This window comes from Equus przewalskii, chromosome 11, assembly GCF_037783145.1.
Source record: "Equus przewalskii isolate Varuska chromosome 11, EquPr2, whole genome shotgun sequence".
NCBI classification, from domain to species: Eukaryota; Metazoa; Chordata; class Mammalia; order Perissodactyla; family Equidae; genus Equus; species Equus przewalskii.
In genome coordinates, this window is record NC_091841.1 from 34,013,335 (window position 1) to 34,026,583 (window position 13,249).

At 56.1% G+C, this 13,249-nt stretch overlaps 1 protein-coding gene across 7 annotated transcripts in view; it reads right to left on the bottom strand.

Annotated features, from left to right (window-relative positions):
• Window positions 1–450: 450 nt before the first annotated feature.
• PTDSS2 (phosphatidylserine synthase 2) overlaps window positions 451–13,249 on the bottom strand; it is a 30,300-nt gene continuing 17,501 nt past the window's right edge. For 4 of the 7 annotated variants that reach the window (XM_008535913.2, XM_070564550.1, XM_070564551.1 and 1 more), the window contains 9 exons: window positions 10,723–10,790; window positions 4,400–4,534; window positions 3,677–3,727; window positions 3,079–3,192; window positions 2,707–2,825; window positions 2,141–2,255; window positions 1,923–2,068; window positions 1,643–1,828; window positions 451–1,399 (listed from right to left, as the gene is read on the bottom strand). In XM_008535913.2, coding sequence (XP_008534135.1) covers window positions 1,198–1,399; window positions 1,643–1,828; window positions 1,923–2,068; window positions 2,141–2,255; window positions 2,707–2,825; window positions 3,079–3,192; window positions 3,677–3,727; window positions 4,400–4,534; window positions 10,723–10,790 — 1,136 coding nt within the window. In that variant the 3' untranslated portion in view covers window positions 451–1,197. Of the gene's footprint in view, window positions 1,400–1,642; window positions 1,829–1,922; window positions 2,256–2,706; window positions 2,826–3,078; window positions 3,193–3,676; window positions 3,728–4,399; window positions 4,535–10,722; window positions 10,791–13,249 lie in introns of all 7 variants that reach the window. The other 3 variants (XM_008535912.2, XM_070564548.1, XM_070564547.1) reach the window with 3 other exon arrangements.

Genomic DNA, 13,249 nt, shown 5'->3' on the forward strand with positions numbered 1-13,249 from the left:
CAGAGCCCCCTGGTCTACTCTCTCAACCTCTCTAGGTTTGAAATTCTCCCAAAAGACAGGTAAGGAGAAAAAGCTGAGCAAACAAGCCCTTCAAGGGTCCTCCCCCCAGGAATGGCGCTGGAGCGTCACCCTCACCAGTGAGCAGGGAACTGCAAATTCAGCGTGTTTTTCTGTGTGTGAACATTCTCGCTGTGGCTGTGGATGTGGCTGTCTCCTGCAGCCTGGTGCCCACCACCACCCACACCCCAGCTGGAACCGGCTCCTGAGCTGGCCTGAGGGGACAAAGAGCAGAGTGGGAGGCTGGGGCACCCTCGTGCCTGCTGTGTCGTCTGCCCAGGATGAGCGTCCAGGAGGAGCAGCTCCTGCCCACCGACTCCCCACCCTCCGGACGAGGTCTCAGGTGGGCAGGGGCCCACCCGAGGTCAGGGGGCAGCAAGGAGGACGCGGAGCTGCAGACTTTCATCATCGCTTTATTTGTTCTGTCTGCTCATGGAGATGACACTCCTCTTGGGCCACAGACACCCACGACCCCTCCTCCCGACCGCAGGCACCCGGCCGTGGAGTTTCTGACACGATGCCCTTGAGGGGCCAGCCTGGTGACCTCGGACCCCACACACACACGCCCTCCAGGTCAGTCACGTTAGATGAAGGCTCCGAAGACACACTCAGGGCTGCCCGCTTAGATCTGCCCCTTCTGAGCCATCTCTGGATGACCATCCTTCCCACGTGCCACCCGGGTGTCCAGCACGGACACCCCAGGGCCTCGGAGTGGCCCAGGGCCCACGGAGTGGAGAAAGGGGCCTTGATACCTCTGCCCGGGCCGGGCCATCTGGGCCCAGAGATCAGTGGGCTGACCGCACATGAAGGGGAAGGGGCTGACCACCCCTCTCTCTGCTGGGACTGGCTGGCCCAGGGCGAGCCCCATGACACCTGCCAGCCCGAGAGAAGCCTCAGCAACCAGGAGCATGGAGCACATGTGCGTGCCCCCATACACATGTGTGTTCACAGATGCCACATGCACACAGGCTGGAGAAGGGGACCCCCATCACCCCCTCCTCTCAGGGCCCCTCTGTGTGCACGAGAAAAAAGGAAAATAAAACCGCGAGGCCAAGGCCCACCAAGAGGTTCCTGGTGGGAACCCCACGAAGGACGAAGGGGACAGCACACCTCGGTTCCGGGCGGGTCCAAGGCGCAGCGTCAGTTCAGAGCTGGCACCCCCTCCATCTCGGCCTCCCCGGGTCCCTGGGGGTTGTCTGGGCCAGGCAGGGGGTCGTCCGGCCGAGGAAGAGGGTCATCCGGCCCAAGTGGGTGTCCGTCCATGCTGCCAACGGCTCTGCCCTGGTCTCCTCTGCTCTGCTGCTTCTGCCGCCGTGTCTCCTTGTACCTCAGGGTGATGTCTCTGGGGGTGGCAGGGGCCGTGTCACCACCAGCTGGCCCACGGTGGTCCCATGAGCCACAGCTCCAGGACTGAGGTGGCTGCTCCACAAGGGGAAGCTCACACAGCCGCAGGCCAGGGACCAGAGGGCTGGCAGGGGATGACAGAAACCACGCAGAACCCAGAGGCCAGGTAAACCCAACCCAAGAGATGGCTGGCACCCGCTGGAGCCATAGGGTACCCGCTCCCCGGGGCCACAGTGCTCACCGCAGGAAGAAGCGCCAGGCAGTCCAGGTGAGCAGGAGCACAGAGCCGAGCACCCAGCACTGGGCGATGTAGAAGGGCAGCGACAGCGTGAGCGTGTGCGGGTCATACTTCACCACGATGAGCAGCTCCGTGGCCGTGATGGCCGCCACCAGCCAGGCCTGCTGGCCCAGCTTCTTGTGGAGCTTCCTGTAGAGTTAGGGCACCAGGCTGAGCGTGCGGACCATGAACAAGGGGAGGCACGGGCCCCACCCCGCCCCATGCGCTGCCCCGCTGCGCTCACGGGTCATCCATGAAGTCGTAGATCTCCCGCATGGCCACGCCACCCACGTTCACAAAGAAGACCAGCCGCAGGAGGACCAGGTAGTGCTCGGGGGGCAGCCACAGCACGAACTTCAGGTAGAAGGTGTTCAGTTCTGCCAACAAAAACTGCGGGACAGAGGAGGGTGGGGGCGAGTCTGGCTGCCTGGGGGCCGCGCACGCGAGGCCAGCTGGCCTTACCACCAGGATGATGCCGCACACAGCCAGCCAGCGGCGCAGGCTGGAGGCAGGCTTCCACTCGAAGCGGACCCAGCTGTAGGGCGTGAACTGGAAGACGATCCTCTTCATCTTGCCCCTGGAACCACGGAGCCCGTCAGCCTGTGGCCGTACTCCCCTCACAGGGCCTCCAGGGGCTCTGAGCACAGGGCAGCACCCACTGGCTGGGGGTCCTCGCCCACCCACCCCCAGGCACCTGCGATGCATGGGAGAGAAGACCCCACTCCCCAGCGCCCCCCATGGCTTTTCCTGGACTGTTTCTTTCCTTTAAATTCCAAAGTAAAATAGAGTGCCTGCACCTACTACATAAGAAGGGCAGGGAAGGGACAAAGAGGAGCTGGTTAGAAGGGACGGGCCAATGCCATGGCCACTGCACAGGCCTTGCGGGTTCCCACGGGCAGCCCAGGGGCGACTCCTGGGTGGAGATGACAGGAGGAAGAATCCTCGTCAGTCGCCCCGCGTGAAAAGCGCATTAGAGGGAGGCCGGCCTGGGTCTAGGGGCCGTACTTGTAGGTTGGAATGGGACGTACTTGTAGGTTGGAATGTTCCAGAGACCCTGCCACTTGTATGTCTTCAGGGACAGCCACTCAAGGGTCTTCATGCCGCAGTAGATGCCCAGCCCGTTGCAGACAAGCACGTCCATGATCCACTGCGGGGGGCCAGGCGGGAGGCAGGCTCCATGGACCCACAGCCCCAGACTGCCTTGTCTGAGGGGACCCTATGCCCCTGTCCCTCCCGCCATGGGCAGCCTGGGCCTTGGGACACAGGGCCTCAGAACAGGCAGGACGCTCCAGGGCCCAGCCCCAGGCTGAAGCTTGGGAGGGGTGCCCAGCGGAGGCAGTTCCCACCCCCGGGGAGTCACCAGCATGCACGCGATCCCCACGTGATGCCATGGCACCTACGTGATCCCACCAGCACTCGCTGAAGTTGGGCAGCTGGTGCTCCAGGCTGTACTCGAGGAACTCGAACATCACGCTCACGATCATGCACATCCACCAGTCGCGGATCATGAGGGTCTGCGGGCGCAGCCAGAGTATCAGCCTCCTCGGAGCACAGCCTGGACACCCATGGGTGCAGCCCCTCCTGCCCCTGCCGCCCTCAGAGGTGACAGAAGCGAGGCATCGGCAGTGGCAGGTGCTCCTCCAGCTGCCTCGACTTAAGACTTTCAGGTGGCCACTTGTGTACCCAGGGCCTGAGGGCGTGGGCCCACATTCACCCTCACCAGGAGTGAGGCAAGGGTGGTGGCCAGTAGCCTCACGGGGGGTTAGTCTCCACTGTTCTCACTGGCCACCACAATGCCAAGGACAAGCGTGGGTCAGGGTCGGGGCCTGGAGCTCCCAGGCAGTTTACAGACCCTCTGGACAGCTTGCCCATCCTGTACTGCGGCCCCTGGGCCCTCACCCACCACTCAGAACCTCAAACTGTAGGCAGGAAACAGACCCAGAGCACAGGATGGGCCCAAAAACCACGGTGTCCCCACTAATGACAAGGTCACCCTACCTTCAGGTACCAGCCAAGAAAGTGCGCGGGCACGAAGCCGTCCAGCTTGTCCTATAGGTGACAGGACACAGGCCTCATGAAGGCCCTGCCCTGTGTACGGTCCTCACCCCCACGTTCCCTCACCTCCATGCTCACCCCCCCACAGCCCTGCCTGGAACCAGGAGGTACGGATGTCCCACTTGTCCCTCAGGGCCCTGGGGCCTCCTCTCCCTTGGGGAGCCCCCTCACTCCCGCATGTGCATCACTGCACCAGCTCCCACCCCGACAGCCCCTCTGAGCAGTGCCTGCCTGCCCCAAGGGGCAAGGCTGGGCTGCATGCACATGTGGCTGTGGGCGTGTGCAGACGCGTCACAGCCTAACCACCACAGAGAGCAGGTGCCCCCTCCACAGCCCCTCTAAACCAACTGGGCCGAGAGCAGGTGTTGCACTGGGAGGAGGGGTCGCGTCCCCACCTGTGGCTGCACGGCCCTCAGGGTTGTCCACACCTGTGGCTACACGGCCCTCGGGGCCCATACCTGCTCCAACGAGGCTGAGCCCGAGGGGAGCCCTGGGGCAGGCAGGAGGGAGGCCAGGCCTGCCAGGGCCCATGCTGCCCCACCCCACGCATGTCTGCATGGTGACCTGGGTCCAGAAACATCCCCGCCTGTGGCAGCGCCTAGAGAGCACCCCCTCCTGGGAGAGCTCTGCCCTGAGTGCCCTAGCCGGCCGCCCCCGCGTCCTCACCCAGACGTTGTGGAAGGGGTCGCTCTCATTGTCCGCATCATAGATGAGGCAGTTTCCCCCGTAGTCCCTTTCTGGCAGTGGGACCCCTAGCCTGGGGTCGACATACTTCAGAAACTGGCGGCCGTCCTGCACGGTCTGCAAGCCCAGAGCCCCTGTTAGTGTGATCCAACGCAGGCACCCACCTCTGTCGCCGACACCTCGAGGCTCACACGTGGGACAAGGTTTGCAGTGTGCGGCGACACCTCCAATGACCGTGAGGGCAAGCACACGTCTCAGCAGCCTCCCCTACTCAGGGCTGGGTGGACCGGGGGAGTCCCAGGTCTGAGGTGACGCTCCATACCCCATGCCCCTAGCACAGCACCGCATGGGGTCACAGGTGCGCCTCCGAGGGAGGGGTGGGGTGGCCAAGCACAGGGTGCAGGCACAGACCACAGGTCTCACTGCTTCCCCTCCCCACGTCCGTTCAGGGCCCAGACCCCCCTGAATCGCCCTCTGGGACACTCCTTCACACAACATGGGGACAGCCTTTCCCAGACATGCTGACACCAACACCAGCCAAACGCTCCTCCCAGCCGCAGGACAAAGGAGGCTTTTGGAACTGACTGACGGAGGAGGAGTCCCCCGAGCAGGCACAGCCTCACTCCTCCCTCCAGGCCCCCTCCAGCCACCCATGGGGGCCTCTGGTCCACAGAAAGGGGCCCCTGGACATCTATGCTCCTGCCCCGAATACCAGTCAGGGGACCAAGGGGGGAGGAGGATGGGGTGATGAGATGTCATCCGTGGCACATGTGGGCAGACAACACTCAGACCTGCACCCTGCCACATGACCGAAGCCACCTGAGCTAGACAGAGGCACTGCTGGTCCTGCAGCTTGACCCTCCCTGGCTGGGAGGGGTCTCTGGACGTGACCCTGAGATGGCGGCATCATTACTAACTAAAATTGCTCCACGTCTAGCTTGTAACCACAGGACCTGGGGCCCCATGAGGACAGCACCAACTCCGTGGGGTCCTGAGTCAGGAAACCAGGGCAACAGGGGTCCAGATTCTTGGACACTCGAGCACTGTGAGACTGAAAACTCGCACAAGTGTAGGCAGTCTCTGTCCCAGAGCGTCTCAGGGCCAACACAACCCACTGACGGCAGCTCCAGCCCTGGCAGCCCCGCTCAGACGGGCCCCAAGGTCAAGGCCAGGAGCCTCTGCTCCAGCAGAGGCCAGCGGTGCCCATGACCCTCGGCCCTCCCTTGCTGATACAGCTCCCTGGGAGAGGACAGCAGCCTGTGGGAGAGGGACGCAGAGAAGGAGTGCCTCAGAGTGAGCGAGGGGAATCGGCTGCACTTACAGCCATCTGCAGACACACTGGTTGTACACACACGGCTCCATGCCATCGGCTGAGGGCCCAGAAGCAAGGAGCCCACTGCGCCCAGATCCTGGCTCCTCAGACTGTCCTCCAGTGAAGGAACCAGGGCTGCTTGGAGGAACAGCCGGTTCAGGGCCTGGGCAGGAGATGCCCAAGGTGGGCCTGGAGCATCTTGTGTGCCAGAGGGAAGCGCTCCCCAAAAAGTGCATTGAGGGGGGTGTGCCAAAGGGAGAGGGGAGCCAACTGGAAGAGCTCCCTGTGGCCAAAGGAACAACATCAGTAATGGAATGGACTATAACCCAGAGTATAAGAGAGCCCGACAAGTCCATGCTGCTCCAGACAAGTGACTAAATACATTAATAAATGGTGGGGAAGACACAGTCTGCCAGGCACAAGGATTCCAAGTAATATGCAGATGCTCCCTGTCAAGGTGGGGTGCTCCACTCACCCCCTGAAGAGTGGACCTCCCCCCAGAGCACGGCACTGGGGGGACCTGGTAGACATACTCAGCCCAGGATGGAGATCAGATGTCAGCATCAACAGTGATGACATGTTGATCACATGAACTCTGACCCCGTCAAGTCATGAGAAAACACCACACAAATCCCAAGTAACCCTGACCCCAAAACCAGGAAAATCACAAACAATACCTCTTATGAGTATGGATGTAAGAATCCCCAACAGAACACTAGGAAACTGAATCCAGCAGGACAGAAAAAGGGTTAAGACACACAACTGAGGGAGATTTATCCCAGGAATGCTGAGCTGGTTCAAACGAGAAAATGCATCAACATCATACATCATATTAATAAAGGGAAAAAACCCACAAGATCATCTCACTGGACACAGAAAAAGCATCTGACAAAACCCAATACCCTTTTATGATGAAACACCCAACAAATTAGGACCAGAGGGGAACTTCCCTCATCTGATAAGGGGCATCTATGAAAAAGTCACAGCTTCCGTGTCCTTCATGGTGAAGGACCAAGAGCCTCCATAAGGTCCAGACACGACAAGGCTGTCCACCTGGCCAGTCTAGGCGACGTAAGACTGGAGGCTCTAGCTGAGCAGTGAGGCAAGAGCAAGAACAAGACACAGGTTGGGAAGGAAGAAGTGAAACCTTCTCTCTGCAGATGACATGACCCTGTGCACAGAAAACCCACCAAACTACAGCAGGGCAGCTGGAGCTCACAGCTGCTCACAGGTGCAGCAAGGCCGCAAGACAGACCAATACAGAAATAAGCTGTATCTCTATTCACCAGTAATGAGCAAACCAGAGACGAACCGGAAAAAAAAATCCACTTACAACAGCATCAAAAAGAATAAAACACTCAGGAATAAAGGTAACAAAGAAAGTGAAGCCAGATTCTGAAAACTACAAAACGTTGCTGTAAGGCAACAAATGGGAATCCCACGTTCGCGGAGCAGCTGGATGCGACAGCCCCCACAGTGATGTGCAGACTCCGTGCAGTCCCTGTCAGAGGCCCACCCGCTCTCTTTACAGAAATGGAAAAGAGGATCCCAAAACTCATATGGAGACACACGAGACCTACAAGAGTTACAACCATCTCGAAAAAGAGGAATAAAGTAGGAGGACTCACACTTCCCCATTCCAAATCCCACTTGAGGGCCGTTTACTAACCAGGACGAGGCCTATGCAAACGGTCCAGGCCACCAAACAGGGATGTCTGGGAACCATCACAGCCCAGAGGGCCCGAAGGGGGATCCTGGGGCAGAGAAGGGACAGTAGGGGAAAACAGAGAGAATCTAGAAAAGTAGAGATCTTGATTAATGATCATGTATTGATATTGGCTAATTGTAACAAATGTCATATTAATGTAAGATGCTCATAATAGGGGAAACTGGGTGCAGGATTTACAGGAACTCTGTACTAATTTCACAATTTTGTGAATCTGTTTTAAAATAACAAAATGAAATATTGACCATAAAAAAAGAAACCAAAACAAAAGCCGGCCTCCCAAGAAGATACAGAAATGGCCAATAAGCACATGAAAAGATGCTCAACATCACTAGCAATCAGGAAAACACAAATTAAAACCACAAGAGATATCATTTCAACACTTCATACCCATCAAAAAGAAAGGGGGGAAAGCACAAGTATTGGCGAGGACGCTTGTGCACTGCTGGCGGGAAAGTACATCGGGGCAGCTGCCATGCTAAGGAGTGTGGCAGCTCCTCTTACACGTGAAACACAGAATTACCATAGGACCCAGCAATCCCACTCCCAGGTGTGCACCCAAAGAAACAGAGCAGGGACTCCAACAGACATCTGCACACCTACACTGACAGCAGAGTTATTCACATCAGCCAAACAGTGAAAACAACCCAAGTGTCCACGGAAAGATGAACGGATAAACAAAACGTGGTCCATCCACACAGTGGAATATTACTCAGCCTTAAAAAGGAATGGAATTCTGACACGTGCTACCACATGGATAAACCTTGAGGACATCATGCTGAGTGACACAAGCCAGTCACAAAAAGACAAATACTGTGTGATTCCACTCATATGAAATCCCTGGGGTCATCAAATTCAGAGAAAGTAGGGAGGCGGAGTCATTGTTTAATGGGGATGGAGTTTCAGTTTGGGAAGATGGAAAGTTCTGGAGATGGATGGTGGTGATGGTTGCACAACAATGTGAATGTGCTTAATGCCACTGAGCTGTGCACTTAAGAATGGTTAAGATAGTAAACTTTATGTTATGTTTTTTATTGTAATTAAGAATTTTTTAGGGGCTGGCCCCATGGCTGAGTGGTTAAGTTTGCATGCTCCGCTTCAGCAGCCCAGGGTTTCATGGGTTCAGATCCTGGGCGTGGACACGGTACCGCTTAGCAGGCCATGCTGAGGCAGCATCCCAGATGCCACAACTAGAAGGACCCACAACTAAAATATGCAACTATGTACTGGGGGGATTTGGGGAGAAGAAGCAGACAAAAACAAAGAAGAAGATGATTGGCAACAGCTGTTAGCTCAGGTGCCAATCTTCAAAACAAAAAAAAGAATTTTTTAAATGCACTGTAATAAAACTTAGAAAAAAACAGAGAATGGTGATAAGCTCTGTGGATTGTGTTAATGTCAATTTCCTGGTTTGATACTGTCCTCTATTTACACAAAACATTACCACTGAGGAGCTGGGTAAAGGGGACCTCCCATTACAATTTTTTACAACCTCTTCTGAATCTATAATTATTTCAAAGTAAGATGTGAAAAAAACTCAACATAGAAGAGAGATCTAAACCTAAAACATAAAACCATGGAAGTTTCAGAAGAAAATATAAGAGAAAAGCTTAATAACCTGGTATTAGACAAAGAAACCTTAGACCTGGCATCAAAATCACAACCCATGAAAGAAATAAGCAACACCTCTGCCAACGACTCAAGGGCATATCGCGCGCGGCAAGGGGCTCACATCAGGACCACGGCCAGGTGCAGCCCGGAAAGGGGGACACATTCTGAGAGACGGGCCGTTATGTGGCACACAGCTGTATATAAAAAGCTGTTATAGCTTAACGCCATGAAAATAACCCAATTTCTAAAAAGGGCAAAAAATGAACACTTCACCAAAAAGGATTATCTGCGTGGCTCATCAACGCAGCAGAAGTGGGTCGACACCATTAGCCGTTCTGGAAATGCAATGAAAACTGTGATAAGACAGGGATACACACCTGTTACAATGCCTAAGGCTCCAAGGGCTGACCGGGACAGGAGGGAGCAGCAGCGGCCGCTCTGGAAGCACTCTGGCAGCTCCTTAAAGGTAGCCTCCGCCAACAGGGGACGCGGCAGTCCCACCCAGGGTCTACCCCGGAAAGAGCAAGCTCAGGGCCACGGAAGGCCCACACAGGACAGCGAGCAGCCCTGCCCTAAAGGTGGCTCGACGCCCTCCTACAGCCGGGAGGGGTAACACTGCTGTCATGCAACCGCCGGGCAGCAGACAGGAGCGCACAGCCTGGTGGACACAGTCTGGGTGGACGTCAGAGGCACCAAAGCTTGCACACTGCACAGTTGCATTCACAGGAGATTCAAAGAGACAAAACTATGGTGACAGAGGGAGAACAGGGCAGGCTGCCGGGGGAGGGGAGATGGTACGACTATCCAGGGGTAACACAAGGGAGTTTTGGGGGCAACGGAACCGTTCTGTATCCTGATTGTGGTGTTTACACAAACGGGAGTTAAAATTCACAGAACAGTGCCCCTGGCTTAGGAAGGTACATTACTGTGTGATGATAAATACCCCGGCCACATCGACAGGGTTTCGAGACTGTGGATAGGAAAGAACTTTGTACCAAAGATCACCACCAAAATGTGTTACATTTAGCAGAACAAGGAAGATTAAGAAATCAGACATTGGTGGCAACAAACCCTGCTCCACGATTTCCTAAGGCGATGAGTCCCACCCCCACCCAACAGCGGGCAGAGCATGCCAGGAGGGGAGCTCGCAAGGCCACACCTGGTGCACCAATCACAAGAAAAAAACCAGCCACCCCCCGCCCGGGTGCTCCTCACACACTCAGAGTGCCTGGGTCGTGGGTCAGCTGTGCTCCTCCCCTGGGTTTGGCCCCTTGCTCAAGCTGGAGCACCTGCAGCTCAAAGCAGACTGCCACAGGCACCAGCACCTGAACCAGTCCACCCACCTGGCCTTGCCCCGGCTCACCCGACCCAGAGGCCGTCGGGGCAGGGCCCACACAGCACAGCCCGCACCCTGAGGTCCAGCTCTCCCCACTCCACACTTAGAACAGACTCTGCTAAAAGGTGATGGTTAGTCTTCCCACCAACGACCCTTCTGAGGGTCCCCGCAGCCTTGGCCCACTCTGGCTGGTCCCACCTTGCTTCCTACAAAGCTCGGGAGGGGCTGACGTGCACAGCCTTCTCTGTCATCTGTCACTCACTCGGGGACCACATGACTATCTGCCTTCCCACAGTTCATCAACCAAGCAAACCACGTACCTGGAAGAGTATGAAGATGAGGAACAGCTCGTAGACCACACTAACGCAGAGCCAAAACCTCCAGTAAGCTAGAGACAGAGGACACAGAAGCATTAGGGAGGCCAGCCCACCAGTTCCGCAGAGTCCCCCCCATGTGGCTCCTGGACCTGCGGCATCTGCTCTGGAGCCCGCAGCTCCCTGTGGAGACTTTATAAAGAGTGATCTAACTCAGAAGTGAGCGCTGGAATGTTTTTTGCCTTCCTTTCCAGTCCTTAAATCCTTCCTCTTTTTCTTGTCCACTGCAGCAGCACAGAAGGCCAATCGACTGCTGGACAAGAGCAGCGACCGCAAACATCCTTGTCTCGTGTTTGCTCACAATGCTGCTGACCTTCATGGTGACGGAAGTCTACAGGCGGTTCTTGGTGGGTATCTTTTATCATGTTAAGAAAATCTTATTCCAGGATGCTAAGTTTCTATGATAAACGTGAATTTTTTTTCTTCTGCATTTAAGAGGATCACCTTTTCTCTTTAGTGTTAACATGATGAATTACATTAACACATTTCCTAGTGTTAAACAACCATCCCTGAATTCCTAGGATAAACCCAACTTGGTCCTGATGTCTTGTTTTAGGACACTGCTTTTGGTTTCAACCAGCAGACTCAAGAACCCATCCCTCTGGCGGCCACAGTTAACAGTACGTATTATACACTGGGAAGCTGCTAAGGGAGCAGATCTTAAACGTTCTCACCATGAAAAACTGTCATCATGTGAGGTGACAGAGGCGTTAACCAACCTGCAGTGGTGGTCACCCTGCACCCACACACGTCAAACCAACACGCACACACCTCACACCCACACAGTGCTGTCAATTACACCCAGCAAGCTGGGAAAAAGAACTTGCTTCTCAAAATTCCTTTCATCAGCAGGGACACCTCTCTCTCCACCATCCGCTTTCCATGCTCTCCAATGGAAAGCGCAGTTTTTCAGGGGAGGGAAATCTAGAACTACTCTACAACGTAAGCCTGCCTCACCCCCAGAACCTTGACAACACTATAAATACAGGCCCAAGAGACCTGCCTGCCCTATGCTTATGTCTGTAAAACCACCAGCCGACTTTTAAAACTTGATTCCCCTCAAACAAAAAAGGTGGTGCTCGCAAACATTTAAGAGCCTCTGGGCCAGGAGACCCAAGGCTGAGGCACAGCCATTCCAGGGAACTCGGGTTTATCTGCAGCCTGCCTGTGGTCTCGAGCCCCCCAGCTCTGGCAGAGACCGTGGGAGAACGGGCAGTCGGGGGACCTCACATGCCAGGAGGGCTGACAGTGCTACAGCGGCCAGGTTCCCCGTGCGCTCAGTCCTGTGGCAGCAGCTCCTGCACAGGTGTGCACACACAAGGCTCTAGGGCCAACCTAGCACTCAGGGGCTCATGCCTAACCCTCCAGCTGGGAAAAGAGCCACAAAGACTGAAGAAAACCCAACCCTGCACAGGCAGGAAGTGGTTAATTCTAAGGAAAGTTTGCTAACATACTTCTGGGAAGCTGGGGATAAACAACTGAGGTAACGAACTTATTCTTCAAGCCCTTGAGGATGGAGAGCGCCTGTGACACTCTCCCTGGTCCACGGGCTGCACCAGCAGCTGACGAGCTTGGGGTGACGTGACTCATGCTGCCTCTGCCCCAAAGCTGTGCCTGCAGACAGGCCCCTTTGGAGGGGCCTCCCCGGCCCACAGGTGCTCCCAGGAGAGCACTCCTCCTGTGAAGTGCAGGTCTCCAAGGGGCCTTGCAGACCCTGTCCGAAACTGAATCTGTCTCCCCCGTGGCTGCCTGATATCAGGGGCCCTGTGCTGTGCCCAGCCAGAAAGGTGGGCAACCTCAGACTCCCTGTCACTCTCACCCTGTAGGGCCCCCAGGGCCCCAGACCTGCCCACCCTACCCCCAAGCATCCAGCAGGCCCTCCTCCCACATTCCCACCACCAGGGTCTCCGCCCCTCCCCTCTCCCCTGAACCACCTGAGACTCCTGAAGTTGGGTTCCCTGATTCAGTACCCACCCCCCCCAACACTCTTGTTTTCTTCCTAAACGTCACACTGACCCCCTCAACAGCACTGGTAATATTCTGACTTACTCCAGCTTTCGAAGGGAGCCATGGATGAAAATAAACACCATGAGGGGAAGAGGCCTTTCAACGGGCCAGTCTACCTGGAATTGCAGCCTGAGAACCCACTTTTCCAAAGCAAGCAACTCCCACATAGTGGAGCTCCCTCCGGCCCCTCAGCAGGCCCAGAGGAGGGCAGGAGGGCCCCGCAGCGCCTCCCTGTTGGAGCAAGAAACCCTTCTCACAGCTGCTCTTGGCGTGCTGCCGGGGCTGATCGCAGACTCACTCCAAATGTAGCCTGCTTTGAGACGTCTGAAGATTTGCCGCCAGCGACTAAGTTAACAAGACACCTGGAAGAAGGAGCTCCAGGACGAACACTGGCAAGGAGCACCAAGTTCACGCAAAGGAACTACTCTCAAAGGCAGGCAGAGCAGAGCTCAGAATGCAGACTCAG